Consider the following 25,608-nt stretch of genomic DNA (forward strand, 5'->3'; position numbering starts at 1 on the left):
TGGACATACAGTGCAAGGCAGCCCATAAACACTTTTTATCCCCCCTATATTATTAGAGGAAGAAAATAGGGTTCAATATTCCTCAGAATTGCCCACAAGCCTAAACATCAACTGCATCACATCTGTCATCCCATCTTAATTTGCACCTCACCTTGTTATTCTTTCCCTATCAGTGAGGTCTTAGTTCAGGTGAAATGATAGAGCTAAGATCGCTGCCTCATCTCCAAGCAGTTTTTAGCCTCATTTTAGATTTAGGTGTTCCATGGTACGATGAGAAGGGATTCAGAGGTCAGAAGCTGGGTGACAGGGCAGGGTGGTGTTCTGAGTCAGGAAATTTTGGTTTCACTATAATACTACATGTGAGTTTGACAGTACAGAATTTTTTAAAAGATGAAACATGAATACAGTAGCCTATAGAATCGATTTGTGTTGACTCGATCACGAGTCAAATTTGTGAAGGTTTAATTTTTATCTTAGGAAACAGGAATTAGTTTGGATTCTAAAACGAAGAGATTTCTAGGAAAAAAGTAGACATGTTTGTCCCAATGTATTTATGAGAATGGACATGACACATGGCAGGTTTTAAAATGTCAGCACAAAATGCAAAAATTCATTGAAACTTTAGGTTCCCAGTACCTGGTGCTAAACTGTGTTCTTGAATTTTTTTAAAGACACATTCTATGTTTGGTGAGGTCAAAATAGCAGGATTATTATTGAATCTATTCAGACATATTAGCCAAAATTCTGAAAACATTGTTTTATACTACTTATCTAGGATATGCCTAATACCCGAGACTAGTTTAAAGCTAATTCTGCTTTGAGCAGTACACTTTCACTTTATAAGAAGGGTGTTAATTTCAAACAAACGTGCTCTGTGAATTTTGAAAGGTTAGGTTATATCAGATTTTAAAACACTAAGCAGAATGAAATATTTTCATTTTAACTTTGAAAAAAGTGGAAAAAAATCAGGTTGACATTTTTGGTTTTCTTTTGCCTCTTTATAAATATCTCCATCTCGTTCTCTCTCTAGGAAATGAGAAAACAAGAGGATCTGGAATGCTTTCTAAGTGGCCTGGTACATTTACTCTATTGAACCTGGTCACCACAAAGCTGAATTTGCAGTTCCTTAGTTTTTGCTCTTTAATACACTGTGTATGACAAACCTAGAGAGCAAATTAAAAAGCAGAAACATCACTTTGCTGACAGAGGTCTATATAGTCAAAGCTATGGTTTTTCCAATAGTCATTTCTGGATGTGAGAGTTGGACCATAAAGAAGGCCCAGAGTTGAAGAAGTGACACTTTTGAATTGTGGTGCTGGAGAAGACTCTTGGGAGTCTCTTGGACAGCAAGGTGGATCAGACAGTCAGTCCTAAAGGAAATCAACCCTGAATATTCAGTGGAAGGACAGATGCTAAAGCTGAAACTCCAATACTCTGGCCACCTGCTGGGAAGAGCTGACTCACTGGAAAAGATCCTGATGCTGGGAAAGACTGAGGGCAGGAGAAGAAGGGAATGACAGAGGATGAGATGGTTAGATAGTATCACTGACTCAATGGACAAGAATTTGAGTAAACTCTGGGAGATAGTGGAGGACGGAGGAGCCTGGTGTGCTGCAGCCCATGGGGTCGCAGAGTCAGACATGACTTAGTAACTGAACAACAACAAGCAAATGGCCTTATGTGTAAGGTTCATCATGAAAATGTTGAACCTGGGACTTGGGCTAACCTTGGCACCAAATAGCAGTTTTCAAAGGGACGTATTTCCTCTACAATCACATGGCAAGTTACTTTATCTAACAAATGGGTCACAGTTAAGAATTTTAAATATGTTTAGTCTTTTGAAAAAGAAATAGCTCCAGAAAAAGTCACAGAGGCCTAGTGCAAAGTTTCCTTTCTGGACAAGATGTTTGCAAAGGACATTTTATATAAATGGCATTCTTTTCATAAAATGAAAGTGCTCAGCTTTAAGGCAGAATTAGTTTTAAACTAGCCTCTTGTCTCTCACTTGTTTTGTGTCTCATAACCACTTATAATTTTATAAGTCCTTATAAGTGCACTGAAGATTATTGAACTACTTACCAAGTATCTCTTTTGGCAGCAAAAGAATTGAATAGAATAGAGACAGTTAATCATGATAACATTTACAAGCAATACAATAGCTAAGAACAAATGCCAAAACACCAAAATATCACCACTTAAGTGGCTTTTACATGCATATGATGATTTAGAATAGCTAAATGAACAGTATATTTTCAGATTAGAAGTCTTAGATATCCCCATCCATATAAAAAAGAACATGAATATCTATTCAGGGAAATAACATCTGGGGAATAATAATTATAAAAATGTCTAAAGCTAAAATAATAGGAACAAATCTGTTCTAATATCAATTGGATATTGTACATCTGGAATTTCTTGTGTGTTATTTCAACAATTAAATATTTCATACAATTTGTCTTTTATGAAACTGATGCACTAACTACTGTATAAGAAGGCATCTCAATTTGTCCTTTAAAACTGACATTCACCATGGAAACATCAATGAATACAGATCAATGTTTGGATTCAAGGACTGTTTTAATCATCTGGTTAAATATATGGGACTTTTAGCAGAAGAAGGCACATTTCATGTAGAATTTTAGGGGAATCCTGAAACTCTCCATGGAATCCAAATTGTGTAGCTGATGCCCTCAGTTCAGTGAATAACATATCAGATCATATTGCCAATATAAATAAAACATTTTTACTCATTGGTCAACTAACTCACACCCACATACACCCACACACACTCCCAATCTTGAGCGCTGACTGGGCACAGAGCCCAGTGTGACTGACGTGAGGCTGGCCTTACTCACACACGTGGCCTCGTTTCTTAATTCTGTCTCCAGGTGGGAGGCCTCATCCTCATTCCATCAGCTCTTGGAGCCAGGCTGTCCGCCCTGTCCACCCTCTAAGTATCTATCCCACAGCCATCAGCTCGGATTGAATGCTGCTCTCTTGAAGGGTAACCCCAAGGAGGCCTGATAGCAAGTGACTCTGTGGCTCAGCCAGACAGCCCAAACTTACTCTCAGTTTTTGTTCATTCATGGACAGCTAAGTGACTGTCCCCGGCTATGGGGAAGTAAGTCAAGACTTTAGAACAGTTTGCATGAGATCACTTTCTGCAAGCGGTTGGTCCTTTGGGATACTTCCCCACTCTTTCTACCCCTGGTTTACTTTAAGGCTTATTTTTAGGAGGAAAATTTCCAAAAATAAGTCAACCACATTCTACAGAACCAGTTTACATTAGTTTTTGGATGCTTCCAGACTGTGCGGATTGCTGGGGACAACGAATCCTCAGAGTGCACACAGAAGTAAACCAAACAAAGCCCATGGGATTTATACAAATCTCTCAGACATGCTCAGCACAGTTGTTTGTTAGGATCTGTTTAGGTCCATCAGGGAAAGAGTCACTGCCTTCCTAAGGCTCTGCGGTCCACCGCAATGCCTCTAAGGGGCCATGCTCTCAGTCACCTGAGGCATAACCTTGTCTTGGTGGATTCCTAACATTCAGAGGTCTCGTCAGCCCACCTCTTGATGTCAACAGGCAAACATGGGCCCTGCAGTACAAAAGGTTGTGCTGAACTGCACAACACAAAATTCAGTTCAGGAGAGGAACTGCCTGTTCTAGAGGCTCCCTGAGGCCCCTGTGACTACACAATTCCTAACTGTAGCCCCAAAATAGCTAATGAACTTCTTTCTTCTTCTGAGCCCAAGGCATCACCGAGGAAGAAATACTTTCTTCTGCCTGAACCTCCTGTTTTCTGAGCTTTTGGGAGATGGAAGAGGTGGGTGGTAGCACCATTCCCTGACCCTACTCCCTCTGCTACTCAAACTCACATACACTTTGGATAAATTTTTTTAAGTCCGTTTTTGGATCGTCTGTTGAATTTCCCCAGCAATCCCTCCACTTCAACCCTCCCTTACACAGGCCATGATTCTTCTAAAGTTATGTAACTTGGGAGAAAACAATAAGAACAGCAATAATTTCCATCTCTGCTGGCATCTTTAAGATGCAGAGAAAGGAGACAGGGGGCTTCTGGATTAGGGACTCAAAGCACACATGATGTTAAGGTACAGGATGCTTTACTATTGGCTGATCATGGTAATTCCATTGATTATTAATGTCCAATTGTGTAAACTCCACTAACATCTGTATTTTATAACTATAAAATTTTTGAATATTTCCCACTTCGAGGTGAATTATATGGCGCTGCATTCTTGTACTTCCGGGCAGAAGTATTGTATACCTCTTCATGGAAAGAAAAAGAATATATATATATATATATATATATAATCACCTGATTTTCATTCTTCTTTAAGAAAATAAAATCTAAAACTCAGTCCCTGACAACTGATAGGAAATTGTCTTTGTATGGATCTGCACACGTGTCAACGAAGAGCTGTCTCTCAGTGTGGAGGGCAGATACTCACACGATGTGGGCCAAGTTGAGTGGTTTCTCAGGCTGGTCAGGGAACATGGGGTGCAAGGGCTCACGGCTGGAAGCACAGCTCAGAGACTTGCTTAACGCATTGGTTAGCTTCTTGGCAGGTGATTTCTGGAAGGAAGAACAAAGGTTCAAGTGTTAACAATCAACACTTACGTAACATTTTATTAGATGATTTGCTTTCATACTATGCCACGTGCTAAGCCGCTTTAGTCGTGTCTGACTCTTTGCAACCCCATGGACTCTAGCTCACCAGGCTCCTCTGTCTTTGGGATTCTCCAGGCAAGAATACTGGAGTAGGTTGCCATGACCTCCTCCAGGGGATCTTCCCAACCCAGGGATCGAACCCGAGTCTTCTGCCCTGGCAGGCGGGTAATCTTTACCACTAGTGCTACCTGGAAGCCCTTCCATGATATATATTCATTTATTCATTCAGGGACTCTTCTTTGAGAATTTACTCCAAGTCAAGGAGTTGGCTCATTGCTGGAACCAGAATGCTTGGAATTAGCCACCAGGGTACCTGACGCTGGCTGTACAGTGTCAGCAAATGCTGTGAGATATGGAAGCAGTCATTGGGGCCAGAACATCCGAGCTGGGATTTAATGAACAGCAGGAGTCCTTCTGACAAAATTCAGGGGACTGGAAGGTATCCAGAAGGAGGAAGGCCAGGAGATCTAGTTCTGGAGAGGGAAAGCAGGAGGCAGACCACTGAAGTCCTATATACCACATCCAGGGCTGTGGTCTTTATCTCAGATGCAGAGGGAGACAATGAACAACTTAAATCTCAGAGCTGACCTGATTCTAGAAGGATTGCTTCTCCTTAAGAACAGACAATGGTTTGAGAGGGATGGGAGTGGAAGGCAGGAGAGGAGTGGGCGGTTTTGCAGGAATCCAGAAGCAAGATTTTCAGGTGCGGCTGGATACATCCAATTAGAAGGAAGAGCAGAACTTCAGCCTGAGTCTTCAGAATTTAAAGTTCATGTTCTTTCCAGAGAACTCTCTCTTTTTCATTTAGCCCAGTGGAATGTTTAATATTTCACAGCCAAGATGATCAAAAATAGTCTACCACATATAATAAATCTTCATGCCAATTTTTCCTTTCAGTGAGAAGAGATTTATAATTTTGTCATTTTCTTTGACACACAGAGTGCACAACTGGCAATATAAGGAAGTGACTTTCAGCCTCATTATTTAAAAGCTAAGTCATGGCAGCACCGTCCACAAAATCCCTCTTTGACTCTGGCTGGGAGACAGAATTCTTAGAACACTTGGAACAGCAGTAACAACAGCTCTTCACCCCATAAACACTGGCGCTCCTTTGTCCTCGTGAGGAGTTCTATTTTACTCTGCAAAGACATTGTCCCATCGTATAACTGCAGAGTCCACAACCTCTAAGGAAAAGCCTTATTTAACTTCAGCATTTACACACACACACACAAAAACAATTACAAAATGGTTAGTCTTCAAACACCAGCTCTCTAGGATTTGAGATAGAACACACTGGGCTTCTCAGGTGGCTCAGTGGTAAAGAATCCGCCTGCAGTGCAGAAGATGCGGGTTCGATATCTGGTCTGGGAAGATACCCTGGAGAAGGAAATGGCAACCCAATCCAGTATTCTTGCCTGGACAGAGGAGCCTGGCGGGCTACAGTCCAGGGGGTCACGAAAGAGTTAGACACGACTTAGTGACTAAACAACATTTGAAAACTGGTAATGTGCTGTCAATAAGAAAATTTTCTCCTACCGTCTATACTAAATTGTATTTCATGATCTGCGCTAGCATATCAGTTCTCAGCAGGTGATGTAGCCCATAGTAACAGGTGGCATTTGAACTGGAATAAACCCTCAGTATACAATGCCTTAGTGAAGAATTCTTATTTGAACTCAGATTACGACATGTGCTAAACAATTAATATATTTGCACTGAATATCAGTTCCTAATAATGATTCCTCCAAAGAACATTCTGATTTAAAATGCATATTCTTAGTACTCAGCCATAAAAAAGAATAAAATGCCATTTGCAGCAACATGGATGAACCTGGAGATTATCATACTAAGGATCAGAATACGTTCATCACAAGGACAGGTTACCTTCAGCATGTTAGTATCACATATCACCTCCAGCGAGTTAGTCACGTGCACTATTCATGAAAAGATGATTTTCTAATATAACCACAATCTTTGCCTTCTTCCAAAAAATAAATAAACAAATAACATGAAACAGCATCATTAAACCCTCATGCTCTCATGTCTTTCCTTCACATTCCAGTCACGCCCTTAAGGAACTCCAGAAAGAAAAAAGGAACTAACAATACTTTTTAGGCAATGCCCACAACCCCACCCCAAATTGAAAAGAACCTTCACTTACTGTGAAAAGGAGATTATGTTCCAGAAGGCTGTCACCTAAATCGATACAGAATTATCTGTATACCAAGAAGTAATATCATTGGAGTGTTCTTATATGTTGTCTTAGGAAGCTACTCTGGGTTCAGACTCAACAGGTAACCCCCGTAAGAGGAGCAGTGGGAGGGGAAGGAAGGAGTGTGAGAGTAGAAGTTAAGTGTGCCCCCTGGTTCTCTTGCTGTTCCCTTGTGTTCTGGACGACACTCACACACCCAACTTACCCAGGACGTGTACTCTTTCATTTGGTGCTGGTTGCTATGGGAACCACCGGCATGTCCCCTCCAGAAGCAGTCTTGACAGAGCTGGTAATTGTGACACTGTTGGCATCGGTAGCGAAAGCCCAACATACTCTCACTGTGGCAGTATGAACACTCCACCGGGTGGAAGACTGACGGGCAAGCAAACGAAGAAAAAGACAAGGAAACAAGAGAATGAGTCAGAAGAATGAAAAATACAGCCCAACAAGAATTGCATTTTTCTGCTGAATAACAAGACTTCTGATGATAGCTTGGTCTGAGAGAAGTATTACCTTTATTCCTAGACTCTCACGACTCTTTTCCAGCATGTGTGTGGGGGTGGGAGAAATCAAGTGGGCTGGAGGAGAGGGGTTCTTTTAACAGCACATCTTTGTAATGCTGTTTACTCTTCTTACTCCCATCCCTTACCCTACAAGAATGTAAATTACCCAAACTGGCTTGCCTTTCCCCCCAGATGCTCTCTGTCTCCAGGAGACCAGCACAGCTCACTGAAAACTCAGAAGCACAATGGATGAACACAGATGGGTTCATCCAGTGGGTAGTGGGTAGAGAGCAAATATTAGAGAAATGGAAAACAAGAGGAAGAAAGAAGAAGAGACGGGAGGAGAGTAGAAAAACTGGACGATGAGAATATTCAGTTATTTTTTTAAAAAATAGACTAGCTAATGGGTTTATTTAATGAGTGACATTGTCTTCATTTAATAAACAGATTTTAAAAAAATTTTCTGAGAGGTAGATCGATAGGGGCCCAAAGAGATGGACAAATTATCTGAATTCAGTTCTAATTCAGATAGTTCAAGAGACACTTTCTCTGGCAGGAAATTTGAGTTACAAAGCAGGCAAGGTATGAGATTCGAAGCTAACAAATGATCAGATCCAAGTAATTGCATGTTATGAGTTAAAGATACTAACAACAACAAGAACAATTCTTGCCTTTGGCGAAGTTACTCTCTGGCTAACCAGCCAGGGAAAATAATGCAATAAATAAAAAAAATAAAGATGAAAAGTAAACTGTAGAAACAAAGACATAACCAAATTTTGAACACTGTCTTCTGAACCAGGATTATATCCTCCTTTTCTGGCTCTTGGGAAAGACTTGAATTTAGGGACAACTCTTCTGGGACATGGTTTAAAGAACTCATTTCCTGCAACAGGAAATACTGAAAGGAGGCATGAAATTACAACTTTATAATTGGAGAATGACTAGTTCTCAGACTGCAAACAGTAATATGAATTCACCCCACATGATCTGGATTTTGACTGCTCTTGGCTCTAGCAGACGAACAAGATGCATAAAAAACCCTATGATTGGTAGTGATTACAGGGACTCTAGTGAGATCTTTCTTTAAATCTTCTCCATGAGCAAAACAGAATAAATTTATAACTTGAACTAAGAGAGATAATAAGTGTAGATACCAAGTGCTCTAAATGGGAATTTAAAGTTAAGCTAACTTTAACCCCAAGTTATATTAAAGAAATGTGTAGAAGATTCTAGTAAGAGATAGGGGATAAATTATTTTCTATTTAAGGCTGGAGAATTCCCAGAGTTAAATTAAACAATAAATGAGAATATCTAAACAGCAGATGGAGGCATTGAATTGTTCCCTGTTTAAATTTCTTTAAACCTTGTTCTGAACTGTATTTCATATTCAAGTTTGGATATGCCAATAGTAATTACTTTTATCATAGAAATACTTGCTTTTATAAAAATAAAAGCACATGACAAAAGTTACATTACTCATTTCTTTTGCATAACTACAGCCATTGGAAGCTTACAATTTGGAGCATATGACTAAAGCTTAGCAAGGTGCTACCATCCAGTTTTTTTCCCCATCTCCTCCACCTATTCATGCTCAAGTGCTTAGGAAGAAAGAGTCAATGCCAGGTATGCCAAGAGTGGAAGTTCACACCTAAAACAAATACTAGAAAATGTCACATTCCTTATTGAGGTTCTTCTTCAGTTATAGGAAGTTTTAAAGCCACATCTTACTTGTAACTGAGAGGTGATATTTAATAAGTTTTTAGAATGGACCATCGTACTTGTAACTGAGATTGTGATATTTAATAAGTTTTTAGAATGGACCATCGTAACTTTGCAGTGTGCCGATAGGGCTTTGCTGATCAGGGAGAGAGGTCAGGTCTATTAAAAATCAGAACTACTAAACAGACCTCCTAAAACAATGATGGTGGCTTAATAACTATAGACTTGATAGCCTAATTTCAATAATTGCCTTAGGAGTTTGGGATTAACATATATACACTCCTATATATAAAACAGATAATCGACATGGACCTATATACAGCACAGGGAGCCAAACCCAATGTTTTGTAATAGTCTACAAAGGAAAAGACTATGAAAACAATATACAAATATATATGTATATACACCTGAATCACTTTGCTGTACACATGAAACTAACACATTGTAAATCCATTATGTCACTTCAAGTTAAAAGAAGGGTTAAACAAATTGCCTTAGCCCAGTAGTAACTACTCACCGTTTTCTACATTCGCCAGTCGATGCAGAAGGGGCAGCCAGACCAGGCACTGCGGGGGAGGATCTGACATGAGCGTGTCCAAGAAACCATTTAAGGTGACTTTTTTCTGCATCAAAAAACCCCACAAAAATTTAGAACCGAGAATAATCTTAACTTACCTGCTATGTAAATATCATTTGAGATGGAAGAAACAAGACATTTAATTAACCCCTAGTACACAAAAAAAGAGAGCTCGAAACTAGTTCTGAATTGAAAACATTAATTGCTTTTCATAGTTGAGCCTACACGGGACTGGATTATCTCTACTGAGGTTGAGTCAATATTATCACAAGGAGGAAAACAATTTCGAGAGGGTCATTTTTCATACACGAGGGACAGGATTAAAATGATGAGCAAAACTCGGGAGTAGGCATTCATCATAAAATTTTACCCAATAGTACATCATAGCAGGCTCTACAGTTTCCAAATCAGTCAGTCTTCTAAACGTGTAGAACAGTTAACCTCTTCAACTTCCATAAAAACTAAATATTTTGTGGCTAATGTGAATGGTTCTGCTATACAAGATTAGGAGTAAATCCTGTTTGGAGGGAGCTTTCCCCTCCCTGTTAAAAGGGTTTAAAGGAAAAAAAAATCTTTTTGCTCCTTTCTTTATATATATATATATATATATTTTTTTTTTAATCGCAATTCAGTTGGCTTCTGGGTCATTATCCTGGACTTATCTGATGTAGAAAAGAAATGTATCTTATCTATAAGTTTCTTTCAAAATGACAAAAGAAGGTCTATTTTGCGGGGGTGGGGAGGGAAAAAAAAGACTCCTTGACTGCTTCAGGTCTAGAATCACTAAATTTCACAGAATGTTTCAGGAATGCTGGCAGAGGAAGTTGCTTTGGAGTCCAGGGACACACAGCTTTGTAAAGCTTGTTGTTCAGTTGCTCAAGCGTGTCAGGCTCTTTGCAACCCCATGGACTGTTCCTTGCCAGGTTCCTCTGTCCACTGGATTCTGCAGGCAAGAATACTGGAGTGGGTTGCCATTTCCTTCTCCAAAGAAGTTCTACTAATACATGAAATTTTAGTAGTATGAGTGACAAAAAAATTACATGCAAAGTAACTATTTTACTTAAAAATCTGAATTAGAATATCAAGGTGGATGGGATAGTTTTATGAAGGGCTATGGCACCCCACTCCAGTACTCTTGCCTGGGAAGTCCCATGGACAGAGGAGCCTGGTAGGCTGCAGTCCATGGGGTCGCAAAGAGTCGGACGTGACTGAGCGACTTCACTTTCACTTTTCACTTTCATGCATTGGAGAAGGAAATGGCAACCCACTCCAGTGTTCTTGCCTGGAGAATCCCAGGGACAGGGGAGTCTCATGGGCTGCCATCTATGGGGTTGCACAGAGTCGGACACGACTGAAGCGACTTAGCAGCAGCATAGTAAATTTTCAAGACTTAAATCTTACACTTGTCCTTATAATTTAAAAAATAACTGTTTTGGTCTCCTTCTATTAATGCTTTTATTGGTAGATATATTTAGTTATTTACCTCAAAATACTGGGCTTCCCTGATGGCTCAGTGAGTAAAGAATCCTCCTGCAATACAGGAGACACAGGAAATTCGGGTTCCATCACTGGGTTGGGAACATTCCCTGGAGGAGGATGTGGCAACCCACTCTAGTATTCTTGCCTGGAGAAGCCCATGGACTGAGGAGCCTGGTGGGCTACAGTTCAAAGGGTTGCAAAGAATCGGACAGGACTGAGCAACTATGCATACACACACCTCATAATACTAAATAACTTAAGCTTTTATAGGATTGTTGTTCACATTATTATTGTTAATAATTTTATTTTTAAAGTCTTTATTGAATTTGTTACAATATTGCTTCTGTTTCATGTTTGGTTTTTTGGCCACGAGGCACGTGGGATCTTAGCTGCCAAGCAGGGATCAAACCCGCACCCCCGCACTGGGAGGCAAACCCAGCTGCAAAATCTCAACCACTGGACCGCCAGGGACGTCCCTAGCATTATTATTAAAAGAGAAATTATATAAAGCATAAGTAATGAGACAGTACTTTTTATAAAGCTACTACAATTCATATGTCTAAAATAATACTGTGTTTTAAAACGATCACTTGGGGTGACTTTCCAACGAAGCAATTAAAACAATTTTGGAATTTCATCATTCAAGCTACTGCTATAGCCAGTTTATGAAGCACAAACACAAACTGGTCTTATTATTTATTTATGTTGCCTCTATTTCTACTTCACATGGTTTTATCCATTTTGACCTTTCATCGTACTGGCTTAAAATCACTCCTGGAAGTAAAACAAAGATGCTATGATTTCAACATATATAAATTTCTCATCATTGAGGGTGTGTAAAAGATGATATAATGAGAAATCTCTAGGATACTTCATTTTGAGCAATGGCAACATCCTATATAATTCTTCTTAAATATATAAAATCCCATTAGATTAAAAAAGTCCTATTGTTGTAGCTGACTTTTAATGAGAAATACTCTGAGGCATTGGTATATTTCCTGAGGCTTCTATAATGGGCTACGTGAAATCAACAAATGTACAAACAAGTATATCCAGGGAAGGAGAGTTTAGTCTGGGGTTTAATGCAAGAGGCCAGGCAATCAAGCATGATGAGGAAAGCGACCCGAGACAATTAGAGGAGGTGAAACTAGCTGGACTTGGTGATCAATGAGACATTCTGCGTGAAGAAGCTGTATAGAAGGAGACTTAGGTGAATGGATCCATTCTGACGTCACCAGCTTGAAAGGGAAATAGAAAGAAGAGCATGCTTAATTGGGGACAGAGATCAGGTAGCCATGCCAGCCTGGGGGCAGGGGCATGGGAAAGGTCAGCAAGGCTTCCTGAGTGAGTTTCTCAGGGAGTAGAGTTGATACTTAGCGTATCAAACTATCCCTTCTCTTATTGAGTGTATGGATACATTGATGACTCTGTATACATCCTTGACCTACAGGGGTGCTGAGGCATTTCTGACCTCTTAGATCACCAAGTAAACAGAGAGATGAGGTTTTCTAGCTGGACAGTAAATGCAGCTGTTTAGTGGCTGCTAAGCACTGTTTGCTTATTTAAAGGACCAAGTATGTCACATACTTGGTGAGTTTGGATTTTTAAAAATTGTAAACAAACCTTCAGTTCATGGATTTCTAAACCTCTACCATGCTGTGCTGGAGAATAGTTCTAGACATGTCGATTTTCCACATGACTGGACAGATACAGACATGGATAGCCCTCCAGACTATGCAGCTTCCTTCAGCTGACTTGCTCCATGCCCAGTTAAGACATGTGGCTCTGAACTCCAACTTAGCGGATGATTTAGGGCCTCCCAGATCCCACAGGGCATGTGCGGAGATTCTTTTTTGTCTCCTTTGCTAAACACTGATGACACAGTGTTGGGTCAGACTTGGGTTTTATGTGAGGCTGAGTGACAATTCGGCCATTTAGATAGTGTGGTCATAACAAATGATTCAGAGGGTTAGTTAGGACCGTTGTTGTTTAGTCGCTAAACTGTGCCTGAGTCTGCAACCCCATGGACTGTAGCCCGCCAGGCTCTTCTGTCCATGGGATTTCCCAGGCAAGAATACTGGAGTGGGTTGCCATTTCCCTCTTTCTGACCCAGGGATTGAACCCACGTCTCCTGCACTGGCAGGCTGGTTCTTTACCACTGAGCCACCAAGGAAGCCAATAGGTTTGTTAGTAGAGATTAAATTAGACAGTGCAAATAAAGAATTCTGCACGATGCTGGTTCAAGGTCAGGAAGCACCACCGATTATTATCCAGATGTGCCGCACTCAGTTACTGACTCAGAAGTCATTTGTCAGAAGCTGGAAGCCGCACTGCAGGTTATGATGAAGAAACAGGGGCTTGGAGTGACACGCAAGACAGCACCCGCTGAGAGATACTTCCTTAAACAAGCTGTTTCCTACCTGTTGAGAGAAACAGGATCTCGCTGACTGTTCTGTGTAACCAAATGAAGGACCTTCAAAAACTGCCGTGGGTAGCTTGAGAACTTCCCGTAGGAACTGATCATATCGTCCATAAACCATCACCCCACTGGAGTCAGAAATCATTGAGAAAATATCTGATGGATGGAAAAGGAAAGATATTTATTCATCACATAAAGATTTCCCACTGTTTTAGCTCAACATATCTACTGTAGATAACAAAAAATGTGGCAGAAATTAAACATATAATTTATTATGAAAGAATAATATGAAAGCTAATTTTTACGCTGAGATATTCTTGGCATGGTGTTTTCTCTGGTATCTTTTTGTAGATGATTTTGGCACATAGCATTAACTAGCAATTTGGATAAAATTAGCATATTTTGATAGGACAGAGAACATCTCATTTTTAGTTTGAGGTCAGTTATCAACTCATATATATACTCAATGGGAGAAATTTTTGTATATGTGAGAAATATGCTGGCTTCTTTTGAAATACACAATGAAAATTTTACTATAAGGTTAGGGTTTGTGCATATCTAGCAAGGTAGCTATTCACCTGTCTATGAAAGTGTTAGTTGCTTAGTCATGTCCAACTGTTTGCAATCCCATGGACCGTAGCCATCAGGCTCCTCTGTCCATGGGATTCGCCAGGCACTAATCCTGAATGGCAACCCACTCCAGTATTATTCCCTGGAGAATCCCATGGAGAGAGAAGACTGGCATAGTGTCACTAAAACTTTTGGGTTTTGGTTTAATATATTGAAAAATGAAAGACATATAGGGATAAGGATGCAATGAGAGCACTTGATTAACTTCTCACAGAAGCAGAAAACTTCCTATAAATCATAGTGTTCTGGGTGGAAGGCAACTGATTTACAGGGAAGGGTCTTTTGCCTCATGCAGTCAAGAGGAAGCCTGGCCTTGCCGATGTTCAGTGACGTAAAGTCAAGGATCCAGATTTTTCTCAGCAGAGCTACTAGCTTTACTGGACCGCTTTTCTTCAGTTTTTGCCACTATGTGCACTGCATGAATATTCATGGCATAATTTCCCAAAGTACTCTGTAATTCCTCTGTGGAAATCACTATTGGAAGAAAAGGGTTGGCTATTATATGGCGTGTCACCGTGCTGGATTGCAACGAGGCCAGCACAGCTGCTGGGATAAACTGTTGTAAAGTCAACATGCTACCTCTGTTCATTTTGGACTTAATTTTTCAAGGTCAAAATGTAATCTGGGGACATTGTTTCATACCCCAGTCAGATGTTCAGCATATTACAGGCTTTTATTAGATTATGTTTTGAGGATGTGAACTGGCTGTCATTGTTTTTAAATACTCCACCTACAACAGATTTCTATTGTGCTTCCAGTAGTTAATCAGTTATAAAGCTACAGATATTCTACATGAGCAGCAAAAATTAGTGAGGTTCTCATTCATTTTCACAATGTTGTTTCCTTAGTGAATTTCATCTCATGTTTCATTATAACTAGTCAAAAAAAGAAGTTGCCAACAGCAAAAAAAAAAAACCAAACCAAAACAAAACAAAAAACCCAACAACAAAACCAAAACCCTCTTATGTAATTCCAAATATAGAAACTCAAGAAGTCCAATCCAAAGGAGGAAAGAGAAGCCTTGAAGAAGTAAATGTACTTTCTTATTAGAACTGCCATCTTCTTTATTTGGAGACAGTTTGGCTAATTATAATTTTGTCATCCTGATGATCTTCTAGACCTGGAATTTTTAGGCCAGGGCACATTTTTGAAAAGGAGGTTAGGCTTTTCAAATCCACACTGAAATCATTTAAACATCTCTAACTAGAGTCAAACTTGAAGGGCACCAACAGTGACCTTTCACAAATGTGAAGCTAATATTAAACTCATTTGTACTGATGAAATTCTACTAAGTAATAGCCAAACTAGGGCTATTCACTGAGATTAAAGTGAAGTGGCTGTTAATGGCCAGTCAGGTTTTTAAAAAGAAATGAGGGGGCACAACATGGTATGTGCTTGTACCTTAATTTGGAGACCTCTGTCTTTCTCTCTCTATATATATGTATATATGCATGCAGATACATATAATGTGCTTATAACATGAAATATATGTATATCTATATAATATAGGGCACTCTTTCAAGGATTAAACTAGTTACTAGATGAAAAGCACACTGATGTATGCTTGGCGCCTAGTATCCAGTACGGAAATGTATCTTTTTCTTATTGATTTCCTATCACACTTTTCTGCCACTCACCTTGTGTGTTTAGATGCTGCCTCCCCAATAGGATTGTTCTATAAGGTTCCAAATCAGATTTTAAATTACCTGTGTGCTTCCTACAGCTCCACACAATGTTACTTTAGAAGAACTTACATTCGTGGATTTATTAAACGAAAATTAGCTTGGCACATAATAAGCTAAGTGAAATTGTGCTAAGCCATGGATACACAGGGAAATCAGGACATGGCTGTTGCCCCCTGGGACATCCTGGTCTACTGGGATGACAGGGTCCTGGTCTTCTGGTCTACTGGGGATGACACGCTCACATCATGGCTGAAGTGACATCACACATGATAACAAGGTGGTGTGAGCAGAGGAAAGTGGGGCGTACAGGGTGCAGCAGGAGCTCAGAGACAGGGTTCCCACAAGGAGGAGCGAGTCAGGGAAGATTTTCTTACAAAGGGGACTTGCAGGCCAAGCGTACAGGGCAATGAGTGATGAGAAAGATACCAAAGAATTAAAGGCAGCCCAATGAGTTAGAAATATTATCCTGGAGATAGGCTTGGAGGCAGAACAACCCATTCATTAATAGAAACTCAGGAAATACAAGGTGTTTTCTGTAATGATAGTTTTTTAAATAAAACAAGCCCTCTTCAGAAGCTTTAGAACAGCACCTGACATTCCAGGCTTATGCCACTGGACTAAGAAATCTTTAAGATCCTTAACAGCAATAATCGGATCAAAGATATTTTGACAGAAAAGGAGTATATTATATTAGGTCAGTTTATGTATAGGGCTCTGTGTTCCATGCCTGCAGGGGGCGCCCTCACATGCACTGCTGCCTGAGGGTACCTGAAGATCACCCTGTTTATTGGCTCCTGGTGGCCCTGAGTATTGGAAACTGGGGTACAACGTGTGGGGTTCTTGTCCCTTTTAATGCATTTAAAGCAATATTTAAAACTCAGTTTCAAATTTTCTGCTGTTTTCTACTTTTTTGCTTTTTAAAATTTCTAAATATTTTCAGCCAATTACTCTTGCCCTGTGTTCCCCAAATGAAGGGGCTGCTGCTAAGTCGCTTCAGTCATGTCTGACTCTGTGTGACCCCATAGACGGCAGCCCACGAGGCTCTCCTGTCCCTGGGATTCTCCAGGCAAGAACACTGGAGTGGGTAATGAAGGGGCTAGTTGGCATGAAAGAAGGGATGAAATCTTTCTCATCCCTGTGCACAAAAAACAGAAAAACTGCCAGACTAGCACAGTTGTCATACTGGCTTAAATGGAATTAGAATTTAAAGAAGGAAAAATAAATCTCTCAAATTCTGAGACAGTCCATATCCTTTCATTTTATTTTCTTATTATATAAAACAATGCTTTATTACAACATTATTACCCTGCCTGTTTTATGACCAGATGGAAGCCAGCAAAAGAAGACTAAAGAAAATCCTTGATTCTGCTCACCAAGTCAGCCACGGCGATCCGTGGGTGGAACTGCCCATATTTTCTCATTCAGTCAATGGTTATCTAAAGTGACTAAGGACATTCACACTTCTCATTAATACATATTTTGGAGAGGTTCTACCAGCCAAACTGCTTTTAGCTAAATTGCTTTTGGTCAAATTGCTTTCAACTGACTTACCTGGGAACCATTAAAACTACCTTCGTGGGATTAACTATTCAAAGAGTGACTCCTCAGTCAGAGAACAGGGACACCACACTCTGGGGGGAAGACAACGTGACATGTTGTGATCACACTATCTGTTTTTCTACAGAATTTGTGACACTCTGCAGCTTCTTTCTTTCATTTTTTTCTTTTTGGTTGGGACCATTTTTTTAAGTCTTTATTGGATTTGTTACAATGTTGCTTCTGCTATTTATGCTCTGGTTTTTTGGCCTGGGGGCACGTGAGATCTCAGCTCTCTGACCAAGGATTGAGCTCACACCCCTGCCTTGGAAGTTAAGTCTTAACCACTGGACTACAAGATAAATCCCTGCAGCTTATTTTTGCAGACTGGAGAGCACAGTTTTCTTCCAATGGGACTTAGCAACTGTGACTTCTTTCACTAAGCTGCAGAGGATTGACTTTGGCCACTGGAGAGCATGCATGCTTTGCTCACTGATTGTGGGTGTCTGGTGAATGATGGGATAGAGTGAGGAAACAGCACTGGAGCAGTTATTAATATATTGTTTGCTTTAAATTCCTGGACTTGCGAGAGAATTTTGAGGGATTCAACGACTGGCAAATATCTGCTCAAACAGTTAGTTAAAGCCTGAGTTTTGTAATTGTGCCAATGTTGTTTGTTGCTGATGTAATAACCTTTCCCTTCATCTTTATTGGCCCCACATTTCTTCCTGGGCTAAGGGACAGCAGAGGCCCTTCTCAGCCCTGGAGGTGAGAATGACTGGAAGATTCCATGACCATCATGGGCATTCCTTTCCCCTCTCCAGGAACTGATACAGAAACTGGTCTGTGATGCCACCCTGGCCATGAGACTTAAGGGCCAGGGACCTCTGGAGTGGGTGTGACTCCTGAAACTGCTGTACTCCCCTTTACCCTCAGAAGAAGGGTAATATCTGACACAGAGGAAAGCCAAGTAGAAAGCTGGAAGGCATTTGGGTCCTTGATGGCATAGAATCAACCCAGTTCACGAGAGGCTCTGAGGAGTTCTGACATATAGAAACCTGGTTTCTTAGTTTTCATCAAACTTAGTTTCTAATTTAATTTTTTTAATTAGAGGATAATTACTTTACAGTAGTGTGATTTTTTTTTTTTTTTGCCATACATCAACGTGAAATGGCATTAGGCCCTCGTGAGTTTCTTCCTCTGCCCTGGTTCCTTTTGCTAAATGTTCTCTACCCAGCCTAACCCTGAAGGAAATGTCTTAGGGATTATGCTGTTCTTTTTTTTTTTTTTTAATTTTTATTTTTTTAAAGTATTTTTTTTAAAGGACATTTTTTCTGCCACTTTCTGACTGAGCTGTTATCCTCAATCAAGCCCTGGGGTGGTTTTTTATTTTTTTACATCTTTCAGGTGAACCAAAGGTAATCTAAACTGGGCCTTATGAGGGTCTGCTTGGGCTTCTCTGAATCTTAACTCTATTTGGCTGGTCCATGTTCCTGGGAGAGAGGGAAGATGTGTGGTTTTGTGGGGTTTCCATGTACTGTCCCCTTATCCATTGCTTTAATGACATAACTCTTCTTGGGGTATGTCTGGGGAAATGCCAAAAAAAAAAGTTTTTATTCCTGTATTTTTCTTTATTCTTCCTCAGTGCATCAAGAAGCAAGAGATTACATTCAGCAGCTGACACACCACAGGTTGACGAAAAAGCCTAGAGGCTCTGTGAGTCACAGATGATTACAGCCAGTAGGGACCCTACAGGTATCTAACAAAATCCCCAAATTTAGGATGGAGAAGGAAGCTGAGGACTAAAGAAGCAATAACTTCCACAGGATAACTCAGTGAATTATTCACAAAGCTGGGCCTGTAACTTGAGGCTCCCAGTTCCTAAGAAAGTGTGCTTTCTCATAGGGCATTATAACTCAGACTCATAATACTTAGGGGAACAGAGAAGGTTACGTGGTAACTTTTCTTCAAAATAGTCACATATACAGAATTTTAAACCAGTTAGAAATGAAAATTCTTGCCCTAACCCCATTCACTTTAGGCCTACTGAATCAGAAATTCTGGGAATGAGACCCAGAAATTTATTTTTTAAAAGCCTTCCAGGTGATTCCACACACACTAAAATGTGAGAGCCACTGGGGTATTGCAAAAGTCAAGGTTCAATTCCTGGTACCATCTGTGATTAACTCTCCAAGTCTCAGCTTCTTTACGGAAAACATGCCAACTTACCAAAAAACTCCCACTGTTCCGATGGTTAAAAAACTACCACATTTAGTGACAAAATGTACACAAAAGGCTCAAAATCACTCAGTGCACTTTAGCTATCATGTCTCTATCGGAATCAGTGCATTCGCAATCTACAGTTTCTGCATGTAATTCCTCTGCCCACACCCTGGCAATATTTGCCTTGGAACCGTTCAAGTGCCCAGTGATTTGAATAGCACTCACTGGCTGAGAAGAATGAGGAGACGTGCTGGGAACTTTGGCTTGAGATGACTGAAAAAAGAAGGTTTCCTAACATGGCCTTCATCTCCTATGGTGATGGACTTAACTTGTGAGGCAGTTTTGTACCATGAACATGAGAGAATGTATATTTTACCTTGGTATCATGAACAGTCTAACTGGTGATACTTAACAGGTTGTAAATAATAATAATCCATACCTAGAAGGAGAACATTCATTCCATTGACATTTATCTAAGATGAAAATATTTTTAGGATAAAAATCCAAAGATCAATGAACATTATATTTCTTTTCTTTCTTTTTTTCCTGAGTATTTCCAGTGACTTAATGTCTAGGAATAAGTCAGTTCAATTGAACCAGCAGAGAAAACCAGAAGAAAGTGGTTCAGATTCCAAATTATGCTCTTTCCAAAGTTGAACCCCCTTGAGTCTGCTCAAAGGCAGGGATAATAATATTAAAGACCATTCTCCTTCTCTTGTGAATTAAAATTACATTTCCCTAGGCAACCAGGTATAGTTGCTGAAAGAGAGCTTGCTCATCTGCAACATGAATCTGAGTAGTCATTTCCATGTGTGCCTTTAGTCACTGCAGACATTGGCCCATGGCAAGAGAATTGTAATGCAGATCACCTTTGGGGTGCTCCTGGGTAACAATCATACCTGCTAAGGTATTACAGGTAGGACCCACACCTTCACCAAAGAGATGCTGCTGCTCACATTGCTAATCTACTGCCTACACATGCCACGGCCATAGTAAGAAATCAGTAGACTTGGACAAGCTCAGTGCTCCGTACATTAGTTCATTACATCGAACATCATATTTCAAATAACTCTCATAGGATGAGGAAAGTCACGAATGGTCAGGGGAATCTGGTAGGAAATGGGTAGAGGAAAACGCGGCATAAGGGAGGGGTGAGCAAAGAGAGATGCAGAGAATAACTTACATCTTAATTTGTCCATGATCTTCCCTCCACACAACGTGGCTAAAGCCATTTTGACAGCAAATACTGAAATTTTACCATGGCCTTCCCTGTTTAATGATAACAGAAAAAAATAGAGAGAGAGATGTCATTTGAAGAACTTCCAATAACTTGGTTTGACATTTTCTGTTGTGTAGAAATCATAGGACGTTGGAGTTGTGTGCATTATGTGAACATATCCACTTTAAAAAATGTTATGAATACAATTCAACACACATTTCTGAAAAACTGTCTCTTTGGTATTCAAGAGATAGCAGAATCTTTAAGTTATTCTTTGTCTATAGCACTTGCTCAAAGGATGGACTGGTAGCCAAAGGGTGATGTGCTGTTTTACTGTGAATGAAAATTACAGAGCATTCTTTTCACTTTGGGGAAAAATCATAAAATAATTTTACACAAAATGTTGTCACCATCTCTACAATTTAGTTAAACAAGGGTTCAGAAAAATCTGTTTTTTTTGGGGGGTGTCAGATAATTCCTGAATTTTGTTAGGGTAAATATGGAGACTTTTTCATCAACACTCTTTTTTCGACCATCATTTTTACCCACAAGCCAACTGTCTTCATGTGATACATTTACTTTTCAAAGGGAGTTAGTACTCTAAAGGGGCAAAAGCAAGAGCTCTTTTGAATAGGTTTCCTACCTAAATGACATCAGAGCTGCCAAACCTTCTTTGGTTCAAGAAGTGAAACTAACTTCTCCTTCACAAAATGTGATATAAAGGACATAGGGTAAGAAGTAGAAAATTTCAGCTAAATGATTTTTTTCCAACTGGAATAAACTGTTTATTCTTAAAGCCTTGGAACCAAAAAGTGTATTGTGTTAGTAATTCATTTCTCTGGTAGTTGCTAGTGTTAAGATTGATCAAAAGATTTAGTTAAACTAATCAAGTAGAGTCTGTATTGACAAGGGTTTAGTATATAGAATAAATAATTTATATGAATAAGACTCACATATCTGACACATTAGAAGAATAAGACATAATAAATGATTGTGTCCTTGTTCTTTGCTAGGCTCCAGAAAGGGATCATTTGTTATTCATCTTTCTTGCCGTCATTCTTAGCGTAGTACCTGAAACAACAGCTAGCCAGAATGCAAAATTGACCCAATCCTATGCTAGTGACTCTCCCATTTATATTTCTAAGTCTAAGCACCAGACTTACATAATTACATATTGGAAATCTTCACTTGATGCCCCTCCATTCAAAGTAGAACTCACCATCTTTTCAGAACCTTCCCATAATACTCCAACCAACTTAACTGTTAACTTGTGCTTCCTCCTACAGCCTCTCTTTTGGTTGTCAGCATCACCATGTACCTAATTACCTAGAAATGAATTCTGGGGAAAAGGTCACTCTTGACTTTTTGCTCTTCCTTAATTCAGTATCATTCAAATAAATGTTTGAGGGACTCAGATATACCCACTTCACTGTATATTAAACCCACTTTCTTCTTTCCCTCCTGACTGCCATTGCTTCTATCAGCTCTTCCTTTAACACTTTAATAACTTCTTCACTTATCTCTCTGCTTGCACATTCATATGACAGATCTGACCATATTACAGTCAGAGCCTTCTATTTGAGGTTCTACATCCATGGATTTAACCATCCACGGTGGATACAGAAGATGTCTGTAAGAGACTTGAGAAACCCCAGATTTTGGTGTCAGTAGGGGGTCCTAGAACCAAACCCCCGCAAAAGCAAGGGACCCACAGTATTTCATTATTTAAAACCATGTTTCCTGTGGTCATGTATGGAGGTGAGGGTTGGACTGTGAAGAAGGCTGAGCACCGAAGAATTGATGCTTTTGAACTGTGGTGTTGGGGAACACTCTTGAGAGTCCCTTGGACTGCAAGGAGATCCAACCAGTCCATTCTGAAGGAGATCAGCCCTGGGTGTTCTTTGGAAGGAATGATGCTAAAGCTGAAACTCCAGTACTTTGGACACCTCATGCGAAGAGTTGACTCATTGGAAAAGACTCTGATGCTGGGAGGGATTGGGGGCAGGAGGAGAAGGGGACGACAGAGGATGAGATGGCTGGATGGCATCACTGACTCGATGGATGTGAGTCTGAGTGAACTCCGGGAGTTGGTGATGGACAGGGAGGCCTGGCGTGCTGTGATTCATGGGGTCGCGAAGAGTCGGACATGACTGAGCGATTGAACTGAACTGAACTGAACTGCCTTCATTTGCCCACAGAAGATAGTTCTAGCCTTGTCTGTTTTCTCCAGTCTCATCTGCTACCATTCCTTTTCATTCCACACCACGGTCCCTGTTTAATGCTCCTGCTCTTCCCACCAGGGTCTGCCCAGGACTCTCCCATACATTCATGAAGTTTCAGCTCAATATCACTGTTCACTCTGCTCTAAAAACAGTTCTTCCCCTGGAGGTGGAAGCTATTGCTCTCCCCTTTACTTTTTTATTTTTTTTGCCATTACAGTTTTATTGAGGAGCAACCCCATGTCCAAGGAGCGGTGGCTGCGCGGGCGCAGGAGGGCCGAGAGGAGCTATTCCATGTTCAAGGTCAGGAAGGGCGGTGATGAGGAGATACCCCTCATCCAAGGTGAGGAGATACCCCTTGTCCAAGGTGAGGAGATACCCTTTGTCCAAGCTAAGGAGCAGCGGCTGCCCTTTGCTGGAGCAACCATGAAGAGATACCCCACGTCCAAGGTAAGAGAAACCCAAGTAAGATGGTAGGTGTTGCAAGAGGGCATCAGAGGACAGACACACTGAAACCATAATCACAGAAAACTAGCCAATCTAACCACACTAGGACCACAGCCTTGTCTAACTCAATGAAACTAAGCCATGCCCTGTGGGGCCACCCAAGATGGGAGGGTCATGGTGGAGAGGTCTGACAGAATGTGGTCCACTGGAGAAGGGAATGGCAAACCACGTCAGTATTCTTGCCTTGAGAACCCCATGAACAGTATGAAAAGGCAAAATGATAGGATACTGAAAGAGGAACTCCCCAGGTCAGTAGGTGCCCAATATGCTACTGGAGATCAGTGGAGAAATAACTCCAGAAAGAATGAAGGGATGGAGCCAAAGAAAAACAATACCCAGCTGTGGATGTGACTGGTGATAGAAGCAAGGTCCGATGCTGTAAAGAGCAATATTGCATAGGAACCTACAACGTTAGGTCCATGAATCAAGGCAAATTGGAAGTGGTCAAACAGGAGATGGCAAGAGTGAATGTCAACATTCTAGGAATCAGCAAACTAAAATGGATTGGAATGGGTGAATTTAACTCAGATGACCATTATATCTACTACTATGGGCAGGAATCCCTTAGAAGAAATGGAGTAGCCATCATGGTCAACAAAAGAGTCCAAAATGCAGTACTTGGATGCAATCTCAAAAATGAAAGAATGATCTCTGTTTGTTTCCAAGGCAAACCATTCAATATCACAGTAATCCAAGCCTATGCCCCAACCAGTAACGCTGAAGAAGCTGAAGTTGAATGGTTCTATGAAGACCTACAAGACCTCTTAGAACTAACACCCCAAAAAGATGTCCTTTTCATTATAGGGGACTGGAATGCAAAAGTAGGAAGTCAAGAAACACCTGGAGTAACAGGCAAATTTGGCCTTGGAGTACAGAATGAAGCAGGGCAAAGGCTAATAGAGTTTTGCCAAGAGAACACACTGGTCATAGCAAACACCCTTTTCCAACAACACAAGAGAAGACTCTATACATGGACATCACCAGATGGTCAACACCAAAATCAGATTGATTATATTCTTTGCAGCCAAAGATGGAGAAGCTCCATACAGTCAACAAAAACAAGACCGGGAGCTGACTATGGCTCAGATAATGAACTCCTTATTCCCAAATTCAGACTTAAACTGAAGAAAGTAGGGAAAACCACTAGACCATTCAGGTATGACCTAAATCAAATCCCTTATGATTATACAGTGGAAGTGAGAAATAGATTTAAGGGCCTAGATCTGATAGATAGAGTGCCTGATGAACTATGGACTGAGATTTGTGACATTGTACAGGAGACAGGGATCAAGACCACTGCAATGGAAAATAAATGCAAAAAAGCAAAATGGCTGTCTGGGGAGGCCTTACAAATAGCAGTGAAAAGAAGAGAAGTGAAAAGCAAAGGAGAAAAGGAAAGATATGAGCATCTGAATGCAGAGTTCCAAAGAACAGCAAGGAGAGATAAGAAAGCCTTCCTCAGCAATCAATGCAAAGAAATAGAGGAAAACAACAGAATGGGAAAGACTAGAGTTCTCTTCAAGAAAATTAGAGATACCAAGGGAACATTTCATGCAAAGATGGGCTCAATAAAGGACAGAAATGGTAGGGACCTAACAGAAGCAGAAGATACTAAGAAGAGGTGGCAAGAATACACAGAAGAACTGTACAAAAAAGATCTTCGCGACCAAGATAATCACGATGGTATGATCACTCACCTAGAGCCAGACATCCTGGAATGTGAAACCAAGTGGGCCTTAGAAAGCATCACTATGAACAAAGCTAGTGGAGGTGATGGAATTCCAGTTGAGCTATTCCAAATCCTGAAAGATGATGCTGTGAAAGTGCTGCACTCAATATGCCAGCAAATGTGGAAAACTCAGCAGTGGCCACAGGACTGGAAAAGGTCAGTTTTCATTCCAATCCCAAAGAAAGGCAATGCCAAAGAATGCTCAAACTACTGCACAATTGTACTCATCTCACACGCTAGTAAAGTAATGCTCAAAA

General features: G+C 40.4%; 1 protein-coding gene across 21 annotated transcripts in view; it reads right to left on the reverse strand.

Moving 5' to 3' along the window:
* The window catches only part of DTNA (dystrobrevin alpha), a 451,246-nt gene that overhangs the window by 78,166 nt on the left and 347,472 nt on the right, over positions 1-25,608 (reverse strand). For all 21 annotated transcript variants that reach the window (XM_070778753.1, XM_019986575.2, XM_019986574.2 and 18 more), the window contains 5 exons: positions 20,861-20,946; positions 13,605-13,759; positions 9,646-9,751; positions 7,112-7,278; positions 4,474-4,598 (listed from right to left, as the gene is read on the reverse strand). In XM_070778753.1, the coding sequence (XP_070634854.1) occupies positions 4,474-4,598; positions 7,112-7,278; positions 9,646-9,751; positions 13,605-13,759; positions 20,861-20,946 (639 nt within the window). The remainder of the gene's footprint in view (positions 1-4,473; positions 4,599-7,111; positions 7,279-9,645; positions 9,752-13,604; positions 13,760-20,860; positions 20,947-25,608) is intronic.

Source organism: Bos indicus, chromosome 24 (genome assembly GCF_029378745.1).
Source record: "Bos indicus isolate NIAB-ARS_2022 breed Sahiwal x Tharparkar chromosome 24, NIAB-ARS_B.indTharparkar_mat_pri_1.0, whole genome shotgun sequence".
NCBI lineage: Eukaryota > Metazoa > Chordata > Mammalia > Artiodactyla > Bovidae > Bos > Bos indicus.